Source organism: Alligator mississippiensis, chromosome 13, assembly GCF_030867095.1.
Source record: "Alligator mississippiensis isolate rAllMis1 chromosome 13, rAllMis1, whole genome shotgun sequence".
Lineage (NCBI taxonomy): Eukaryota > Metazoa > Chordata > Crocodylia > Alligatoridae > Alligator > Alligator mississippiensis.
The window spans coordinates 38341604-38363289 of record NC_081836.1 but is presented as its reverse complement, the minus strand read 5'-3'; the positions used below and the strand labels follow the sequence as shown (position 1 = coordinate 38363289).

The following is a 21686-nucleotide window of genomic DNA, read 5'->3' as shown; positions in this document are numbered from 1 at the left end:
GGTGAGCAAAGGGGATCCTATATAGGACTGCTCAATCGTGATAACAGCTGCTGAATCATCCTCCTGTTCCATTCCAAGGGTGAAGCGCCACCACCTGTGTGTGGATCTGAGAATAGGGACTCCCAGCGATTGCTTTGTCTGTCCCTGTCACCAATTATCCACCGCCGCAGGACGTTGTAGAGGTTATGGGTATTGGTGATTGGTTACTGTGGTAGATACTGGATCCAGTGTGAAAAGCCTGCATGTGACTTGTAAAATGGCCTCCTTATGCAAAACATGATGAAAACTGCACATCAGCAACTGTGCAGAATTTGGTGGAGGAGAAACCTATGTCCAGTGGAGAAGAGATCCAAGACGACTGGGGTTACTCTTCCACTGCAGCCTTCATTTGCCTGTGCAGCCATTGAGAAATATGCCTACTTTGCCTGCCTGCCCTACTGTTGAGGTTGTTATGTTAGGTTTCTCTTCATCCGTTACCTCACGTTTGACCTTACCACCATGAATGACCCTTACACCAAGAGTGTAATACTCTATGGTGTTGCTTTTAGAGGAATGAAGAGTATGAAATAGCTCTAAAATTAATCTATAATCGCTTACCACTGTGTAGATTCTCAAAGTACATCAGTTTGTAATGATGAGCTCAATGAATGGAAGCACTGGCTTTTAAAATCATAATAAAACATAAGGAGGATGAAGAATAATTCCTATATTATACTGAATGGCAAAGAAACAACAGTGAGGAATGGGCCTAATATTAGACCTGTTTAGAGTACTGGTATTTAAATGTTGCAAGTTAAAACTGGGGATGGGTGAAGCAATTAGGCTTATCAGATAAAATTTCAGTCTTAGAGGGGTAATAAATATTATTTTCCAAGTAGATAGATAGATAGATGCTTTCAGAGACAAATGCTGTTTGTAGATGACACTTTTTAGCAGGTTTAAAGTGAGTTAAATGCCTTTGGCACCACTTTAATGGCATTGCTGTTTGCACATTTGGCAGCGTATTGTCCATTAATTCCAGCCGCTGTAGCACATTTGGTAGTGTAATGCAACTTAAATGACTTTAGGATGCAGCAAATGACTTTGGGGCGCTGCATAGCAAAACACCTCCGAGGAGTTTTAGTTTCCTATTCTACAACCACGGAGGGAAGCACTGGGCTCCGTGTGGCTCAGGGGCTGCGCAGGCAGACCATCTAGGCAGCCCAGGAAGGCAGGCTCCACAGAAGAAAATAAAAAGCGGCGAGTCTGATTTCTGTATCTCCCCCCACTCCCCACTAAGACCTGCTTGCCTGCCTGAGCTGTGCAGGGGTAAGACGTGCAGATTATCTGGTGCTTCCCTCTGTAGCTGCAGTGGCTCCCACAACTGCCTGAGCCAGGTGCCTGCGGGCAGGTGCCACCGGGGGGGGATGGGACAGACGGACAATGTTGCTATTGCAGAAGGAAGCACGAGCCCCCACTCAACTCTCTCTGCCTGCCAGCAGCTTGCTCTCCCCTCCCTGCCACTGGAGAGGCAGGTAAGGATCGGGCTCTGACACAGGTGTACATGACATGGGGGTTTACTTTGCCCCAAATTGAATCAGTGTTTTTAAAAAACCACTGCTTCAATTTACAGAGAATTAAACCCGCGTGTCACCTACAAATGCCCTAAGACAGTACACAATTCACCTGAATAGATTCTTCTAAGCCTTATGCAAGTTCAAACCAGTTCTCTAAATACTGTGATGCAGCAGGTACATCATGACAGCCAAACATTTGCAGAATATATTAACGTGATTTTACTTCCTTTCAATTTTTCCAGGGGTGCACCGATAAAGATTTTCTTGGATGATACCAATAGCAGATTATTAACCAATCGAATCAGCAAAAATGGATCTGATAACGCATTTACAGGAATGCAGATGGGCAGCGTGGAGAGTGGCTCCCTGCAGGTAAGTCTGTGGTGAGGAAGGGCTGTGGGGGAGGGAAGTGGTGTGTGCATGTTTGTGGGAGGGGGGGTGCAGATCGAGGCCCCAAGTGAGGGAGGGAGTGGGGTAAGAGCAGGAACAGGGGCTGAGGTCACTGCACACCCTGGCTGGTGAATGGGACCCAGGGCAGAGAGTGGGATGGAGGCATGCACAGCTTGTCCTGGGGATCAGCATCCCAGTGCTTAAAAATGGTGGTGGGGTGCTTGAAATAAAGCTTGTTGAATGATCTTTAGTTCAAGTGCTGCCACCACCATTGTTAAGCATGGAGATGCTTTTAACCAGAGCACAGCCAAGCAGGGCAAGGGAAGTTGCAGGCTGCCTACTATGGGCTTGGGGCTCTCTGCCCTGCTGCCTTTGCCCTGGGAGCCCTGCACTGGCTGCGTGCCCCCTACCTGCCTGGCAAGGAGTAGGGGGTACAACTCACCATCCCCACTGCTGCTGTGTGGGTAGGGGACATGTCACCAGTGTGGGGCTCCCAAGACAAAGGCAGCAGGGCAGAGAACCCCAAGCCCACCGCAGGTAGCCGGCATCTGCCCCTCATACAAATCTGGGGGGGCACATGCCCTCCCCATGCCTCCCCTGGGGGGTGGTGTGCAGTGAAGAGCTGCCCCCTTCTCCCAAGCTTCCTGGACGTGCTGTCTATGGCTCCATCCTGCTTTGGGTCCTGTTCACCACCCTGGCTGGGCCCATTCACCACCAAGCCCCTGCCACATTCTCTCCCTCACCCTGGAGGCCTCGATCTGCCCCCCGCTCCCCATGTCCCTTCCACTCCACAGACCTACCTGCAGGGAACTGCTCTCCAAGCTGCCTGGCTGCATTCCTGGCCACGTGCATACATGCAGCTGTGTACATGCACGCAGTGTCCGAGGGCCTCGGCCAGAAGGCTTAATTAATTCATAGATGTTAAGCGCCTACATTGAACACCTTCAAGAGCAAACCGGATGCTTATCTTGCTGGGATCCTATGACCCCAGCTGACTTCCTGCCCTTTGGGCAGGGGGCTGGACTCGATGATCTTCCAAGGTCCCTTCCAGCCCTAATGTCTATGAAATCTATGAAAGTCTATGAAAATGTTTGGGTCGGAAGGGACCTCAGTAGATTATCAAGTCCAACCCCCTGCCCTGGGCACGAAAGAGGACTGGGGTTAGATGCCCCAGCCAGGTGCATGTCTAGCTTCCTCTTAAAGCCCCCCAAGGTAGCGGAGAGCATCATCTCCCTTGAAAGCCCATTCCAGATTCTGGCAACCCTCACTGTAAAGAAGAGCATCTCCTATTCCCCCCGCCGATGAATTTGTAGGCGGCCACAAGATCACCTCTCAGCCTTCTCTTGAGGAGGCTGAAGAGATCTAGGTCCCTCAATTATATTTAACAGTGAACATTATCAGCTACACCGGCCAAAAAAAGCTGATAGATGATAACGTAAATTTCCCCTTTATCTGTACCAATCTTATTCTTACTGATATTCTCAAGCTTACATACATGTATAAGTTTATCTGGGAATTTCCCTAAAAGATGGGAAAAGAGCCTTGCTTTTGCACATCCTAGAGTGTCCCCTAGGAGGTTCATAAGGAGGTTAATATATACTTGATGTGACTGCTAGCAAATGTTTGTTCTCTGCCCTATAGTGAAAGGAATAGTCATTCTTACAGCTCTGAAGGTTTGCTATAGATGAGACCTTTTCTTTTGACTTTCTAGAAGGTAGTCAGGATTGGTGGCCCCTTACTATACAGTTTAGGAAGTAAGTTCACACCAGAAGGGCACAGGGTCTCTTCTGCTCATTCAGTGCACAGGAGCTGAAATGGGACAACTGAGGGCAGAAAAATGTAACGAAGAAAATATATGAGGCATTTTCCTTCATCCACCAGCAGACTCCACAAGTTCTGCAGAAAGGGAGACAGGCTATGGGTGTTCAGTAGCTTTGCATTAATACACAGTATTAATACTGTGTATTAATTCCAAATACACCATTTTGGAAGCTGTATACTAAAAGTGGAAGTAGACTGGGGTGGAGAAAAATGAAGGGAAACAACCAATATGGGATATTTCAGAGCTACCAAGTATAGATATGTACTACTTCCAAAGGGCAAACCATAATCCACAGAGATTTAGGAGGATATACGCTCCCCTGGGATTATGCAGTTGGCGTAGCAAGAAGAGCCTGCTAAGGTTGTAAAAGAAGCCAGAAAAGTTTGTATGCAATCCCTCATCCTATGCAGTACTGGGGGAAGAGGGAAGGTGGTAACATGGTTCTAGTCCATACTTCTCTGGTCTAGCATATGTGAAGACAGACAGCTTTGGTTTTGTTCCCTTTAAGAAGTTCATGAGAGGGAAACAATACAGATTGTCACCTTCTCCCAAAAATCCCTGTTATCTTACTCTTTCTCATCTTAAAGTTTTATTAAGAATCCAGAATCATCAGGAATTTATCCCCGACTCCATCCCTGCAAGTTTAAGAAAGTTTTAAGACAGCTGTTGACTCTTCTTGTTTGTGCCATGACCTGTACCAACTCTGTAGAGCTTTAGGACTCAAACTTCTTGCATCAAAAATGGATCACCAGTCTAAAAGACTTAAAATCTTGCTGTTATTTCTTATCAAGGCCTATGCAAGATTAAAAGACGTACAAGATGACACTCCAAAGACAGGTAATGAACGGTAAGCTCCAATAAACCTATATTCTGTAATGGGTTAGCAAAATGGGCTGACGTTTTGCAAAATAGACCACTTTATGGGAAGGGTGACTAGTTTCCCAAACCCGTATACACTACTACACAGGGAAAGTAGGAGTTTTGCTTCCCTGATCTTTTTTTCCTAAACCCTCCTACAGTATATATACATATATCCTAAAACCAGCAAGAGCAAAATTTATTTTCTATGAGCTTTGGAAGAGCAAAGGAAGGTCTCCCTGGTTAGATGAGAAGTTCTTGGGAGGGTATGACAGATGGGAAGGATAATCTCTGAAATGTTCCATAATTTTTGACAGATGGAATATAACCTGCTACCATTTAATTTACAGAAAGAAATATAAACTGCTTAAGGAGGGTGATTGGCAGAGGACTTAAGAGAAACTTGAGACTACAATTTATTTTGTTTCTTGAGGACAGAGAAAAGAGGAATGAAAGGGTTTTTTGAGGGGGGGAAAATAGTTTTGCTTATATTTTAGATTAGAAAATAAGTATCATCAAGTCTGCTCTTCTTGATCTTGCACAAGGATTTCAAAGCAATTTATGGGGAGCTTCTAGTTGAAGGGTGGGGTGCTGAATCTTTTTTAAATTACCTTTAATGCAAAATGTAAATCATTGAAACTATTTACAAAACCCAAACTATAGCTTAACAGTGACAAAAATCCCTTCTTATCTCACTACCTCAGCTTCTCTCTCTCATAATCTTATTGTTTCACAAGTTCTCTGGGCATCAGCATCTTCTAGGGTAAGACATAACCTACATTCCCAATACAAAAAAATAAAACAGAAATAAAAAGACAACTTTATGAATTTACATATTAGAGAAGCAGCAGAAGGCAAAGTCCACCTTGAATATGTTTAAAGAGAGGTAATATAGCAATGTGATAGCCCATATATCTAAAGTCTCTGTCCCAACAAGATGCCAAAGACGAACAGGACTATGCTGTATCCACAAAAAGGCTAAATGACTTGAAAATAATAATAATCACTGCAAGCAAATAAAGATTTAGTTGCTGAACATAAAAAAAGTTCTTATCAACCTACCTTACTGCTGAGCTGAGTTTTAGCTGATATTGCTGCTTGCGTAGAAGTTTCTTTTTTCTGAGTATCTGTGAAAGATTTTTTTTTTTCTTTTAACAGAAGATTTTTGAAAAAGCTTAAATTTAATACACCTATATGTCACTTGTGTCTTCAAGTCTATTTTACAGTTGCTGGTATTTTAACATACAGGATAGCAGGGTATTTTTGTAACCTATGTCTATTTGCCTTAGGAAAATGACAGACACTGAAAATATTACCCTCCCTATACTACCCTCCCTATTTCGAAATAAATCTCTCGCAGATCAACTCAGACTGTAAAAACACCATCAGACCCAGTGAAATTTTAGTATTCCTTAGAAATACCTTTACTTGTGTTCCAATCTCCTCAGCACTTCAAAAATACCATTGGATGACTATGCAACATCTCAATTAACTCATTTTAAAGTTTAAATCATGAATGAAATGATTCAAAGTGGCTTCAGTACAAAAGACATCAACTATCCTTCACAATGGAATACAGGGCTACTGTTAAAGTTGTTGATCAATTAATGAATTAATGGCTACAATGGCTAATAAATAAATGGCTACAAGCTCAGCTGGTTCCATCAAAGACAGCCACACTATTAAAAAGTCTGCTTACAGGTGCATAAAAATGTTTTGTGGTCCATATATGGTCCACACCTTGCACTTTGGGAACCCTGCCCTAATATGTAACATGCAGCCCTGAATAATAATTCAGTTATTCTCTTTTAGGCCCCTGCCACACGTTACATATATTATACAATTAAATGATTAACTGTACAATAAATTTAGACTGGCCACATGTGCAAATTAATTATCACACAATATAAATGTCCATCCAGCTATGAAAATGGCCAATCAGGTACAAAGGTAGTGCTTGAAAATGTGCCACAGCTTCATAACTATTTTCTATACAGCTTTAAATTTGAATGTGTAGCAGGGACTTTAGTGAGAAAATGTAAATTAACAAGTGAACTTCTGTGTGCGTGCTCAGGCCATGACCCAGATTACAGGCAATGAGTCAGTTTTGAATTTGGTATTCAAGCAGTTAAAATGCAAATAATGAAATAAAATTAATGTAATCAAGCCAAAACTGATTGAATGATCCACATCTAATGAAAGATTTTTTTTTTTTTTTAAACAGAAGATTTTTGAAAAAGCTTTAATTGACTACTTCTTTTTCAGTATATATGATTTTAAAAAGTATAGTACTGTGGATGAGGAAGGAATGTAATTCCTACTCTGCAGATATTTCATTTTTAAGGGGTTTTTTTGTTTTTCATAGATGTGAATCATTAAAATAATCAGAACAACAGTTCTTCTAAAACTTTGTCTTAAGAATTGAAAATTAGAAATTATGGGGAAAGATAATGATCTATTAAAAAAACCTTTAAAAATGAAATATTTGCAAACAGAGTAGGAATTACATTCCTTCCTCATCCATTGTGCTATACTTAAAAAATCATATATACTGAAAAAGCTATTCAGAATTCTTGTTTTGTCAGTGCATAATTTATAGGGATACAGTTAGGTTGGTACTGCCCAAATTGAACCAATTCAGTTTCTTTTATCACATTGAAATGCCTATGCAATAATCTGCATTTGACACAAATGTTTCAGCATTTCTTCCTCCAGTCCTCCCTTTAGTTTCATGAAATAGTGATCCTGTAACAAACTACATAAACTGGACAGGGTATAAGAGGGTTTTTTTAAGTTCTGTGATTATACAGTTATGAAAATGTTTATAATATGCAAAATACATTGACAGTGTCCTTTTAACATCTACATAAAATGGACACATGCCACTGTATGAATTTTTTTGTAAACTGACTCACCCAAAAGCATGTCAGCATCCTTTGGCTATGCTTTTGTTTAATTAAAAAGAGAAAAAACGTTAGTTGTAGGAAAGTATGTTACTTTGTTTTAAATCTTCTCCTCAAATTTGTTAGAACATATGCATGCTAATGTTAAACTTTAATACCTGAATTGTTTGTAGTTGTTATAGCCGTTGAATTTTTGCTTTCCACAGAAATTAGTATGACTTCATCAGAGCTGATAAACAAAACAAAAGATTAATTCACCAAAATAATATTTTAATTGACGATGCATAAATGGTTCCCCTCTCCTAACAGAAAAGATTGAGAACTAGCTACAAAATACGTAAGAGTCACGAAACTCAGGTGTTTGACCCAGTAAGAAAATCAACTGCATTTTACTGAACAAAAAAAAAAAGTAAAATGCATTTTTGGTAACGCTGCTAGCTATAAACTCAAAAATCATAGTCCATCAATCAAATAAAATGCTCTCCAAATACCATTACTCAATATTTGATTTGGAATAGATTTTGTTATAAATCCTTTCAGCCTTATATTATAATTTACAGATTATACGTTATTATATCTCCACCACTTAACAGCAGAGAACGACAGAATCATAGAAAATTAGGGCTGGAAGGCACCTCAGGAGGTCATCTAGTCCAACCCCCTACTCAAAGCAGGACAAGCCCCAACTAGATTATCCCAGCCAAGGCCTTGCCTAGCCTGGTTTTAAAAACCTCTAAGGATAGAGATACCACAACCTCTCTGGGAAATCTGTTCCAGTGCTTTACTATTCTTCTATTGAGAAGGTTTTTCCTAATATCCAACCTAAACTTCTTTTGCTGGAACTGGAGACCATTGCTCCTTATTCTGTCATCTGCTACCACTGGTAATAGTCTAGCCCAGTGGCAACGCGTACGTGCACCCCCTGACAGCCAGCGTGCCCCACTTGGGTGACAGGCAGGTGGACACACTGGTGCCCCCCCGTGAGAGTGCCAGCCAGGGAGTAGGAGCACCAGGAGAAGCGCTGCTGGCACTTCCAGGCGCACCCCTGGCACTTCTGGGTCGGCATGACTGGCAGCGGGGAAGCCTTCTCCCGGTTGCAGACTAGCCGCTGGGGAGGAGGGCAAGTACCCCCCACCCTCCCCCCTTGACTGAGGCACCAGTTGCCCATGGTATAGCCCCTTTCTGTTTACAATCACCCTTCAGGTAGTTGAAAGCTTTTAATAAATCTTCCCCAGGCTAAATAAGCCCAGTTTCCTCAGCCTCTCCTTATAAGTCACGTTCCCTAGCCCCCTCACCAGTTTCATTGCCCTCCGCTAGACTCTCTCAAATTTATCCACATCCTTTCTGTAGTGAAGGGCCTAAAACTGGAGACAATACTCAAGATGTGGCCTCACCAGTGCTGAACAGAGGGGAAGAATCACTTCCCTCAATCTGCTGGCAATGCTCCTACTAATGCAGCCCAGTATGCTATTAGCCTTCATGGCTACAAGGGCACACTGCCAGCTTCTATTCAGCTTATTGTAACCCCAAGGTCCTTTTCTGCAGAGCTGCTGCTTAGCCAGTTGGTCCCCAGCCTGTAGTGACGCATGGGATTGTTCTGTCCTAAGTGTAAAACTTTACACCTGTCCATGTCAAATCTCATTAGATCACTTTTGGTCCAATCCTCCAATTGGTTGAGATTTCTCTGAATCCTGGCCCTGCCCTCCAGCCTATCTACTACTCTCCCAGCTTTTTGTCATCTGCAAACTTGCTGAGGGTGCACTCCAACAGCCAGATCATCGATGGGGATACCAAACAAAAATCGGCCCCAGGACTGACCCCTAGGTCACTCCATTTGATACTGGCTGCCAACTAGACACTGAGCCATTGATTACTACCCTTTGATCCCAACCATCCAGTCAGTTTTCTATCCAACTTATAGACCATTCATCCAACCTGCACTTCCTTAGCTCACTTGTAAGAAGGTTATGGAAGACCGTATCAAAAGCCGTGCTGAAGTAACAGGCATCAAAAGTTTACGTTCTAGGTGTCATCTTTTCCAGAAACAACTCACTTCCAAAGAAGGTTAGCTGCTTTCTTTGAAGGTGAAACACAAGAATTACTTCATTTCTTTAAGACAATAAATCACACTAAAATGCACAGCAGGATAAGCCTCCACAGCCACCTTGGGTATATCTATTTAAAATTGTAAACCACATTTTTATATGTTTTCCAACAAACCCTCAACATACGCATAATTAAGAAAAGAAAAAAAACCAAGAAGAAATACTTCAATCGCCACCTTATGACAAGGTTACATTCTACAATGCATTATCTCAAATGACATACTAAAACTACGAAGATCAATATGGTGTATGTGAGTTGTGTGTTGAAGCTAACACTGATATTAACATATTTTTTAAAACATAATTTTAATTTACTATATTAGAAGTTGAGAGTGTTCCCTTAATATCAAGCATCCACTAATATTATAAAAAGTTCATATTAAGATAGTTACATTTTGAGAGAGAGTTCATCTCCATTTGATATTACAAACACATTGCAATATTGATTCCTTCCAATTTCACTTGTTATTTTTTTTGTGTGTGTGACTGAGGCAATACACCAACAGGCTCTGGGTGTTTGTGCCCTACCTAGAAAAGCATACCAAAACAGTGTAGATGCTGCTTAGAACTAAGGGGATTTTTCCCCCCAAATTTAAGAACCTCCTTAATTTGTAGCAACTTCCCATCACTTCAGAACCCAAAGTCCATGGGGTGTTAAATGGAATTTCTCAGGCCTCTGGCAGATATGCAAAGGCATGATGGGGTCTGATGCATGATCCCCATAATACTGCTTCCTGCCATGCCAAACATGAATGGCAGAAGTGATTATGGGGATCAAGCATCAGATCCCATCATGCCTTATTGCCAGTGCAGGGGGGGGCTAGGGTTATAATTCTGTCAAGTATGGGTGCCCAGGGAATGAGAAAGTAGAAAATGTCTTTCAAAGATTTCTAACTCCAGCTCTAACTACTTTGCAATTTCAAGCTTATTCAGCTGACATTACACATTCAAACAAAGGGACTTTGTTAAGATATGTAGCAAATACTTCTCCATTCCTTTGTAATCTCATCCAGCAACTCATCCCCTCTCTCTACGAAGTGGAACTACACTAATGTAATGATCTTTAATTCTAATACGGCAGAGGATACTGTGCATCCCACCATAAGATTCTAGTTATGTCAATGCAAAATGACATGAGAGAGAAGATTTTGAAACTTTGGACAGGGTGAAAGAGACTGAACTCTCGATTTTGATGTGCCTAACTGGCAGGGTGCTTACACTGCCTGTGAAAGTCAGTGATGCATCTACTGGAAAAGAAATGAGGAGGTGGCAGTAATGATGGGATGTTTGAAAAATGAATGCTAGTTGAAAGCAGTGTTTACCAAAAGGTTAATGTTCCAAAGGGACAATGGTGATCCAGGAATTTACATTATAAAGAGTGCCCTAAAATTCCTCACAGGGATGATCTTACCAAACTATTTAAGGAACAATTGACTGAGGAAACTATTGACATGGAAAATTATTGCTTTACTTCAAACTTGTTCATACACCTCCAGTATCAGTTCCTGAACAACGAAAGAACTTTCGTCATAATACAACATCAATAAGTTAAATATGGCTTGCATCCCTGTGATTTCCTTAGCCATTTTGCTTGGATGACTTTTGTTTAAGAGAATCATGCAAATGAAATAGAAGCCTGCCACTTTTTTTTTTTTTTAAAGTCTTATTTGTAACAGATTTGGAATGGACATCTAATGGAAAACCTGAATGGTGAACCCACTCACTCCCAGTTCACAAAATGATGGAAAAGATCCTGGATAGAGAACAGGTTGATTCCATCTTGCTTTTTTTTTATTTGCTGCACTGGTTTGCCCAACCAAGTCCAGTTTTATGTCCTCTTATGAAGCAAACATTTACATTTAGCACTGGTAAATACTTAGAGTAAAATCCCCACAAGCCAGGTCTTGATACTGTGCTTCTGGCTCTGACATCTATGATGGAATTGCCATCTGATGAAAAGACATCCCCACTTTTAAAAGGGAAGCAGGTGGGTAAATAATCTTTTGGGAAGATGGTGAAGTTAAAGGAATTAAAAAAAAAGTTAACTGATAACACAGGAACTCCCATTGTGTGCAGAGCTCCCTTCCCATTATAAAAAAAGAGATTCATCCTCCTGAACATCACCTCAAGAATCACAGACAGAGTCCAACAAGCCTAAATCCACTGCAACAAGGTTTTAAATCTTCCTAATGATTTGCTGGCCCATGCCATGTATTCCCAGAATGGTTTGTGCTCATCTAAGTACTGCCATGGAAATATAATTATTAAGCTACTGCTACCTCTGAACTAAAACATTCTGCAAAAAAATTAGGATTTATGTTCTTAATAAATAGGCTCTATAGGATAAGAAAAAGATGTACCAAAATCTCTACTCTTCTAACTTCTGGGAACTAAGATAACAGAAAATGTCTAGTATCTGAAGTAATATAATGGAATATTTTATGTGCTGTAAACCAATGTAATATAAATATGGCCTTATTTTAGCTCATAATTTGGAATAGTCAGATTAAAGAAGTAACTGCTGCAAAACTTCTCCAGTCTGATAATGATTAGCATTTTTGTATGTTGCCAATTTAACTTAGATTAATAAACTAATTGGGCATGGTTATATGAAGTCTTGAACTAATTAACTAGCAAACCTAGAATATTACAAATGCACTCATGATTTACGCTCACTGGCCAGAGGGTGGGAGGTGGAGGGAAATGTAACCCGATACATCAGAAAGATTAGAATATTATTTCTCCCTCAAAAGTTAAATCTCTGATGGTTGACAGCCAGAATGAGCTAAGAAAATTATTCCTTTTCTGATGTATTCTAGTGTCCTTCAAAATACCAAAGAGATCAAATGGCAATTCAGAGAAAGTCTGCTGTGTTGTTGATGAACAGAAAATCTCATCTGGATGTTCTATCACTTTCCTACTTTGGGGGCAAGGATGCACAAAATTTTTCCCATAAGAATCACTGACGCAGCTGAAAGCTAGTCTAGACATATGGAAAAGAAAACTGACTAATACTGAAATAAAGCAATCCTTATGCGTCTCACCTTCCAATTCAAGACTATTTACATTTAAAAAAAAAAAAGCTTTTAATAGGTAAACCCATATTAAGAAATGAACTACTACAAAGCACCCCTCTGGGCTTTCCTAAAGATGGTCATTGCTGTGTCTGGTGATGAGCAAGCTTTTTATGTTTAATGAATCAATGGCGTCACCCAACTCTAGAAGTGAAGGCAGTCCTTTAGCTCCCAAATTCTTCAAAAGGATGTCAAGCCACATAACCATGGTGACAAATCAGTTATTCCTAGTCTGCCCAAGAATATTTTTGGTTGAATTACATGGAGACACTGTAAGATGACACTTGTTCCTCTTCAAAAACCCAGGAGTAACAAAACATTTAAGAGGAACTAACAAGACTTCATCCCCAGATAAAGGTTTTTACTAAGAAAGACTTTATGGAGTTTCCCCAGGAGGTGCTTCCATGCAACAAAAAACTAGATTTTATACAGGAAGACTTGGATTGGTAGATACAAGTAAAACAAGCAAAATTCCAAGTATCATCTACCCTTTCTACAATCATATGCCCTGAATTTCAATAGCTCAGTATGACTAGAACTTGATTAACAATACCCACATGCCACAAGTAGGCATCAGATAAGGAAATGCCAAGTACAGTCTTTTGGGCAAGTGGTACTTTGGTTTAAGACTCACAATAGGTAGCTCTTGGCCATCTAATATTTTATGGCTCTTTGTCTTGACCAGATAATCATTCAGCTAACTTTCAGAATAAGACCAGCTTTTTAACATGATCTCTAATATAATTAGCTTGCCCCTGTCTTATGGCTAAACAAACCGCAAGTTACCCTGGAACTCTGCACCTTCATTCTCCTTAATGTATTTAAAACAAAAACAAAAAAACCCCACGACTTTCTTCTCCCCTCCATGTTCTGACAGACATTTTTTTTCTGCTTGCTTTTTTACATTAGAAATTAAAGCCTTAACTATCTTGTTTTTCTTTAAACTCTTTATAGACTAAAGACTTATTAAGGTATTGACAGGGAATGGAAGTAACAGGGAACTGGATGAGAATGCCACAGGTGTCTATACTATTGACACTCATTAGGTGATGTCAGCTGAGAACTATGGGTCTTCAAATTAAACCTTTGTTCTTTCCCTGAAGTCAACTACAAAATTTGTAGTTAAACAGCTTTGTCCGATACATTTTGCTATTTTATCATCTACCTGTTTAAAGACAGTGGCGTGGATTTTTAAGGGGACAGGAGGGCAAATCTGCCCCCACCAGGAATAAAAATGGCACCTATTCTGTAGATTTCTCTTCTTGCTTATCATTGCTGCATATGATTTCCGAGTGCAAAAATGGAAATTCTATCTGTAAAAGAATCACAAAAAAAAATGTAAGAGACAGGCAACTGGACTGATCCCAAAGATTCAAAAACAGCTCTCTGTATTAGGCATCCCTAAAGATGCAGGGACAAGCTATCCCAATGCAACAAAAGAATGGGAAGCACAACAATGCTCCCCTGCTGCCAAATTTCTGGAACCATGGAGAGCTCTGTGGGATGAATGACAGCACTGCAGGCTGGATCTTGCCCATGGGCCGGGGTTTGAGCACCCCTGCCCTACAGCAATAGCAGAACAGGTTACCAAATATTTAGAGAAGCTAGATGCTTTCAATGAAAAAAAGACCAGGTGAAATGCACCCAAGGTACTAAAAGAATTGGCTAATTTCTGAACCATTAGCTATACTTTTTGAGAATTCGTGGAAAATCGTGGGAGGTCCCAGATGACTGGAAAAAGGCAAATATAGTGCCACTCTTTAAGAAAGAGAGAAAGGAAGATTGAGAGAACTATAGACCAGTCAGCCTGACTTCTATACCTGTAAAGATCATGGAGCAGATCCTCAAGGAACTCATTGTGAAGTACCTAGAGGAGGACAATACGATCAGGACCAGCCTGCATGGATACAGCAAGATCAAGTCATACTGACCAACCTGATTTCAACCTATGATAATGCGACTGGCTCTGTACATTAGGGGTGGAGAACAGTGGATGTAATATACTTTGATTTAGCAAGGCTTCTGACGCTGTCTCTCATGACCGGGATTCCGCGTTTTCCATTTGCCATGAAAAAAATGTGGTAACATGGTAACACAGATCTTCTCCTTTAAAGAAGAAAAACATGGGAAACGGCAGGTTTCCCCTTGCAGGCTGGCAGAGTTCCAGCCTGCAACTCTGTTTTCTGTTGGGGGGAGTGGGAGAAGGGTGACCAGGCAGGGGGCGCAACATGTATGTGCATATATGCACATGCACTTGGCAGCCAGACAGCATGGAGAGCAGCTCCCATAGCTCCATGCAGGTAAGTCTGGGGTGAGGGGGAGGGAAGGTAAGTGGGGTAGAGACTGAGGCCCCCCATTGTGAGGGAGGAAGGGAAGGAGGGAGTTCAGCAGGGCTAGGGCTGGGGACACTTGGGGTGGTGCATGGGGCCTGGGGCTAAGGGCAGGAATGTGCAGCAGCAAGACCTTGCTGGGAGCAGGACAGAGCCATAGGCAGTTCATCCAGGGGGATGGGCAGAGGGGCTGGGTTCCCTGCTATGCTGGGTCCCGTCCACTGGACTGCGGAGGCTCCTGGGGGAAAAGCAGCAGGGTGGGGAGCCCCAAACCTGCACTGGCCAGCCCACATCCGCCCACACTCATGGGCTCCGCTTCAACTGTGCCCTGTGTGGGGGAGGGGGAGTTGGGCTCTGCGCTTTGCTCTGGCCACAGAAGCCACTGCCTCCCATGGGCAGCAGCTGGGGCTTAGGCAGTGCTGGGGGGGCAGGGGGCTTTGGACCCAGGTCCCCAGCCCCAGCCCCAGCATCTGGGAGCTCCCTGTGGCAGGACTAGGGCAGCAGGGGATTGTGGGTGAGGAGTCAGAGGCAATAGCATGGGCAGGACACTGGCATATTAGGGCTGCTCAGCACCACAAAGCAACAGAAGGGACGGCCACTACTGGACCCACATCCTGGTGAACGAAAGGGGCAGATGGAGCTCGATTTTCCAAGATAATAAAAACCACAAAATCAAATGCCAAAATTTACAGGTATTTACAATTTATTTTTTATAGCGATTGAGGCACTAGTAGGCTTCCACATTGCTTTAAAATTGTAAATATAATCAATAAAACATTCAACTGGTACCTATATACATAGTGGTAGTTCATTTTAATCACCGAAAAGTGCAGATTTTGGGGGCTTTGATCAGAGAAGTCACAATTTTTATCAGAGAATTAATTTTTAAACAGAGAAAACCAGGACCTCTACTCATGACACTCTCATTAACAAGCTAAGCAAACACAGCCTAGATAAAACGACTGTAAGGTGGTGTAGCAGGGTGTGAAGGTCTCCTGTTACTTCACGGGAAGAAAGCAGCAGGCTAAAACATTCAGCAGATAGCTGAACTGGGGCCAGCTGCATTTTGGAGAAGCAGCCAGGAGAAACCTGCAGCAGCAGGGACCCAGACTTTGAGGCCTGGGACTGCTAGGTAACCAGGGAGGACTGCAGGGCAGGGGAGTGCAAACAGCTTGTTGGGCTGAACAGAAACTCCATGGCCTATTTTCAGAAGCAACAGCCAGGTGACTAGAAGGGGTAGGGCTTGGCGGGATAAGTGCCCAGTCTCTGGGCTGGGGCTGGCAGGCTGTGCTTGCAGGGTGGAGGGGAAAGAGCTGGCTGCCAAGGAAAAGGAGGTATCTTGTCAGCTGGGGATCACATTAGCTCCTTATGGAAGGACTGAGGCTACTTTTTATAGCCTGGAGGGGGTTTGGGATGAGTTGCAGCCAAATACCAGAGGATTGGGTTGTGGCTGGGGGTGTGTAGAGGCCACAGGGATGCCTGAGGGGCACTCAGCACAGAGCCCTTTAAGGGTCAAGGACCCCAGGAGGCTGGCATAGAGAGCAAGAGTAGCCTTTCCAAGTCAGGTACCTGAGAGGCTATTATAGACAGCAAGATGGGGCTGAGACCCATAAACCCAGGTCTGAGGAGGCTCAGCCAGAGGAAGACACCCAATGCTGGAAAGGCTGAAGCCCAGACAAAGGTTTTAGGGCCTGAGGGGCCCAATGTTGGTTTGGGGCCAGGAGGCCCCCTCCAAGTAACAAAGATACTTGCGAGGCATGGGCGTGACTACAGGGGAGGACAGAAGCTATGATTACAGCCCCTAAGGCACAGCCAGGGCAGCCTTAAAGGGGAAATGCACCCTGTGGAGTTTGAGGCAGAGGAGCCCTGAGGGCTGTATAGAAAGGAAAGGCACCTAGAAAGAGATTACCCCAGCCTCTTAAGGCAGCCTGATTTAAATACATTAAGATCAAGTCATGGAAGGAAAGAGATAGGAGGTGCGGGAGGCTGGGTACCAACAGCAGGTGAGTCTAACCATTAGAGGGCATCAGATACCAGGGATGGATTTCCTGTGCCTGTCACAGGTCGATATAACTGGCTATATCATCGTACTCTGCAAGAATTCCTTAATGGCTCAATTTCTAGTTGATAAGAGGTATCAAGTACAGTTCACCAGGGCTTTGCTATCAGTCTGGTATTGTTTAATATCTTCATTAATGATTTGGATAATGGGAGTGAGTGAACGCTTAGCAAATTTGTAGACAACACAAAAATGGGTGAACTTGCAGGCACTCTGAAAGGTAGGACTAGGATCCAGAATGACCTGAAGAGATTACAAAAGATGGTCTATAATTACTCAGATGAGATTCAACAAGGACAAGTGCAAAGTCCTACAGTAGGAATGGAATAACTGCATGTCGAAGTAGACTTGGGAATGATTGGCCAGGCTGCAGTACTGCAGAAAAGCACCTGGGGGTTACAGTAGACCAGTCGTATGTAATCTTTTTCCCCGGTGGGTTGAATGGACAATGCCTGGTCCAACTGCGGGCCAGATAGCAAGGAAGGGCCACGACCCAGCCAGGGGGATGAAGGGGAGTATGGCTTAGCACCATCCCAGCCCCACTGGGGAAAAGGGCATAGCCCAGCCCCATGGGGAGTAGAGGGCGGGGGGCATGCAGCATGGGCCAGCCCCGGCCCAACCCTGCAGAAGGGGACAGCCTGGATCTAACTAGGCATGTGGGGCTTGGGGGTTTGGAATTTGGTGGGGGGAGGGTGACCATATTAATGGCCACCACTCCCCTACCACAACTTCCCAACCCATGGGAAGCCTGATGGGCAAGATGCAATGGCTCCACAGGCTACATTTAGCCTGAGGGATGGAGGCTGAGCATCCCTGCAGTAGACCATATGCTAAGGATGACCTAACATTGTGTTATTGCTGCAAAAAACACAATAGCATCCTGGGTTGCATTAACTGGAGGGTTGGTTGCAAGTCAAGGGAAGCGATTCTTCTGCTATATTTAGCACTGGTGAGGCCTTACTTGGAGTACTGTGTCTGGTTTTGAGCCTCACACTTCAAGAAGGATGTGGACGAGTTGGAGAAAGTTCACTGGGAAGCAACAAAAGTAATTAGAGGCCTGAAAGATGAGACTTATGACAAAAGGTTTTAATAGTTATTTAGACTGGAGCAGAGACAATTGGAGGGGGATTTGATAGCAGTCTAGGAACACCTGAAGGGTGATTAGAAAGAGGATGGAGATGGGCTTTTCTTTATGGTTGTAGGGGACAGGGCTAGGAGCAATGGCCTCAAGCTGCAACAGGAAAAGTTTAGCTTGGAGATTAGGAGGAACTTTCTGACTATGAGGGTGGTCAAGGACTGAAACAAGTTACCTAGAAAAATTGTGGAATCTCCATTGTTAGAAGTTTTCAAGAGCAGGTTAAACACATACTTCACAGGTATCTGGTATATATATACACATAATGAGCACTGCTAACCTATAGGGTTACCGTGGCTTGAAATGCTGTTGACTTTGCTTGGGCCCAACCCAATGAACTGTATAGTAAATCATGAGCCTTTTGGCTCTGGACTAATATAATGCATAGTTTATATTCTATGTAAGTAGTTACAAAAGTGGTGCTTAAAAGTATGTTTGTGGAATAGCTGTGCTAAAACTTGCAACAGTTTAAAAAGAAGTGTGTTAATTAATTCATGGGGGGTTTTTTTGTTTTTTTTTCAAATTTGTCCCTCACGTCCATGTGCTCAGGGAGAGTTGAGTCTGGCAGTAGGGGGAAAGGAGGAGGAGCTGCAGGGAAAATAAGTTTAGGGAGCAGAGGCCCAGGGGGCCACCTGATCACTCCTGAGATTTATTTTTCCTGCTGTAGCAGTGAAAGTGGGACAAAAATCAAGACAAACCTCCAATAATTAGATTCTATATCTGGAAAATTATAACTAATTTATAATTTTTTCATATATAGAAACTAATTGTTGAGGGGGCCATCTTATATCCAAGTAAATACAGTACGTTATGAAGAAAAATAGGTAATTTTGAGTTAAAATATTTCAAAATCATACAGAATACACCAGCTACATTAATTTATCTATTTTTGGTAATGACAGACACCTACCTTTCCCCGTCTTCTGAAACCAATTCAGGAGCAGAATCAGATTGTCTATGAGATGCTGGTACAGCTTTAACTGGAGAGACTGATTGTACGCTAATGTTATCAGGAAGCGATGGAGAACCTTTGGTCCGATTTAGTATCACATTTTGCAAGTTTGCACTTCGAAGATTTTCCTAAAATGGAGAAAAAAACAAGGCACCATCACAACTGTAGCCCAGCCTGTTCACATCCAGACCTCTTCTGATGAGTCAAAATGCCCTAGATTTCAGATATGCTCTCTTTTCAGTAGAAAAGCATGACTTTTTTTGGTTCTTAGTGATCATTATTTTTATTTTGAAGCAAAACGTTATATCTGTCATTATTAAGCCAGAGTATCTTTAAAATTAATCTTTTGCTCTTGTAAAGATTTATATGACAGAAGAGCAGCTATCAAATGGTAAGTAATATGCTAAGAAATTAAATATTATAATTATCATGTCAAATATATCTAATGAATACAAATCCCATTTATTCTTTCTTATTTGGTAAGCCATGCTTAGCTCCACTTAAAATTGTACTTCTGGATCATACAGCTAAAGCACAGAACTCTTTCTCTTACTAAACATTTTTCTGAGCCTCCGATAAGGACTCAGAGATATTTCCACATACTGTCAGTTGCTTAGATGAAATGAACACTCATTTATTTTACCAGCCTAAACATTCAGTTCTCCAAGCATGTATAATAAACAAACCATGGGTTTAATGCCTATTGCACACAATAGTTCCTCTAGTCTAGTAGGGTATGGAGGGAAACGGGTTAAAATTCAGCAGCGATAAAAGCATGGGACAGAAGCAGATAATTTGTTACGATGGTAATAAAAAGTCAGATTTTTGCAGCATCAGCTAGTATGAGTTTGGCCATTTTAATGTTAAACTCCCTTATTGTACACACTGTCTGAACACTAAGCTACTACTGTTACTCCACTGTACGTCCCTTTGCAATAAACATGTATTATCTGTACTGTCTGGTTTATGCACGGCATGAATAGGTGACCGCAGGAAGGTACAAACTTATAATCTGGTTCCAAAAAGTTCTCTGAAGTCTTTAGGGTTCACTCATTAGTGAACCATATCCATAGATGGTGCTTTTCTTCTCTGCTTAAAAAACTGCAAGATGTAAAACCAGTTTTATAAACACAACTGAAGACAAGGTCCCCATGTCCATTGCATATGCAATTCTTTCTTCAATAAGATTTTGCTAGACTTTTTTGAGATTTCTCTCTCAAATGCAAATAAATCCAAACTCTGTGTTAGACATGAGACTCTCTTTGGATATAAACACATGTTTCTCCCTAAAATTTAGGAGATTTTTTAAGGTGCGTTACAGCAATAGTTAGTATAAAGGAGAGAAAGAGTGGTATTTGTAGTTCCATTCTTCCCAATATTGACCAAAAAGTTTCAGAATGACAACCTAAGAAAAAGCAAATCTGACAACATGCCAAAACTTTCTTGCGTGCTAGAACTGTTTTGCTGTTAAATAGAAATATTAAAAAAATCCCTAATGCAAATGTTCAGTACTTACTTTTTGCTTTACAAAACACATTCAAAAGTTTCATTGTAAAAAGAAACAAATGTTAAATAGCAGAATAAAATATTTCTACCACAAACTCTTTAAATCCGGGCACTTAACCTTTGCCAGTGTACAAAGTATATAATATTTTAGAAATTAAATTACAGTTCTATAAAGAGAAATAAGAACACTATGGTTTAAGCTATATTTGGCTAAACCCACAAGCCTGTGTTAAATCTTTGGGACAAATTATCAGTTGTTATAAAAGCTGTCACTGCACCAATAAAGGAAAATGAAGATCTGACAGTTTACTTGAGTTGAGGAACTGTCCCCCTTAATTTAACAAGCTTATTGAAGATCTTTATGCAGGTACACAAACAAACAGTCTGAAGTAGCACCCCACTGCAGGTTTGCAAAACCTTCCTTAATCCTCTGAGAGCCTCTCAAGAGATTTTCTATTTCAAGTCAAGCTCTGAAAAAGCCCAAAACCTTATAAAAATTAATACTTCCTTAGGTGATCGTCCTAGTCATATAATATTCAGACCTCTGCATGAAATGCTTATGTTCTATTTATTGGCTAAGTTTTTAAAATATCGAACAGCATTTTCAGTTTTACCATCTAAAGATCTCTCTACACAATTCCATTCATGTGGCAATGAATACGTTCATATGAACATACACAATTTAAAAGTGCAATAAAATGGCAAGCCAGGCATAAAAATATTTCCCAGATAATGCAGCATACTTATGGCTAGTTTGTACAGTGCCTTAAACTGAATGTGTGGAGCATCCAAGGCTGCCTCAGGGCTGATGCCAACAGCCCAGGATCTCAAATTGGCTTGACAGGCCTGATAATCAGCGAACTGTCAGTCCCAGCTCTGGGGTCTTGCACCCACTCTGGCGGGGTCTCAGGGCTACATTAGGCATTCCTTTATATGCATTAGAAACACAAACAAAAGCAATTTAACCTTCAAAATTACCATTGTTACATGTTTTCA

At 41.8% G+C, this 21686-nt stretch overlaps 1 protein-coding gene across 4 annotated transcripts in view; it reads right to left on the bottom strand.

Annotated features, from left to right (window-relative positions):
* Positions 1-21686, bottom strand: part of ATF7IP2 (activating transcription factor 7 interacting protein 2) — a 63396-nt gene that overhangs the window by 24962 nt on the left and 16748 nt on the right. For all 4 annotated transcript variants that reach the window (XM_019494762.2, XM_059716732.1, XM_019494761.2 and 1 more), the window contains 3 exons: positions 19143-19312; positions 7688-7758; positions 5689-5753 (listed from right to left, as the gene is read on the bottom strand). In XM_019494762.2, coding sequence (XP_019350307.1) covers positions 5689-5753; positions 7688-7758; positions 19143-19312 — 306 coding nt within the window. The remainder of the gene's footprint in view (positions 1-5688; positions 5754-7687; positions 7759-19142; positions 19313-21686) is intronic.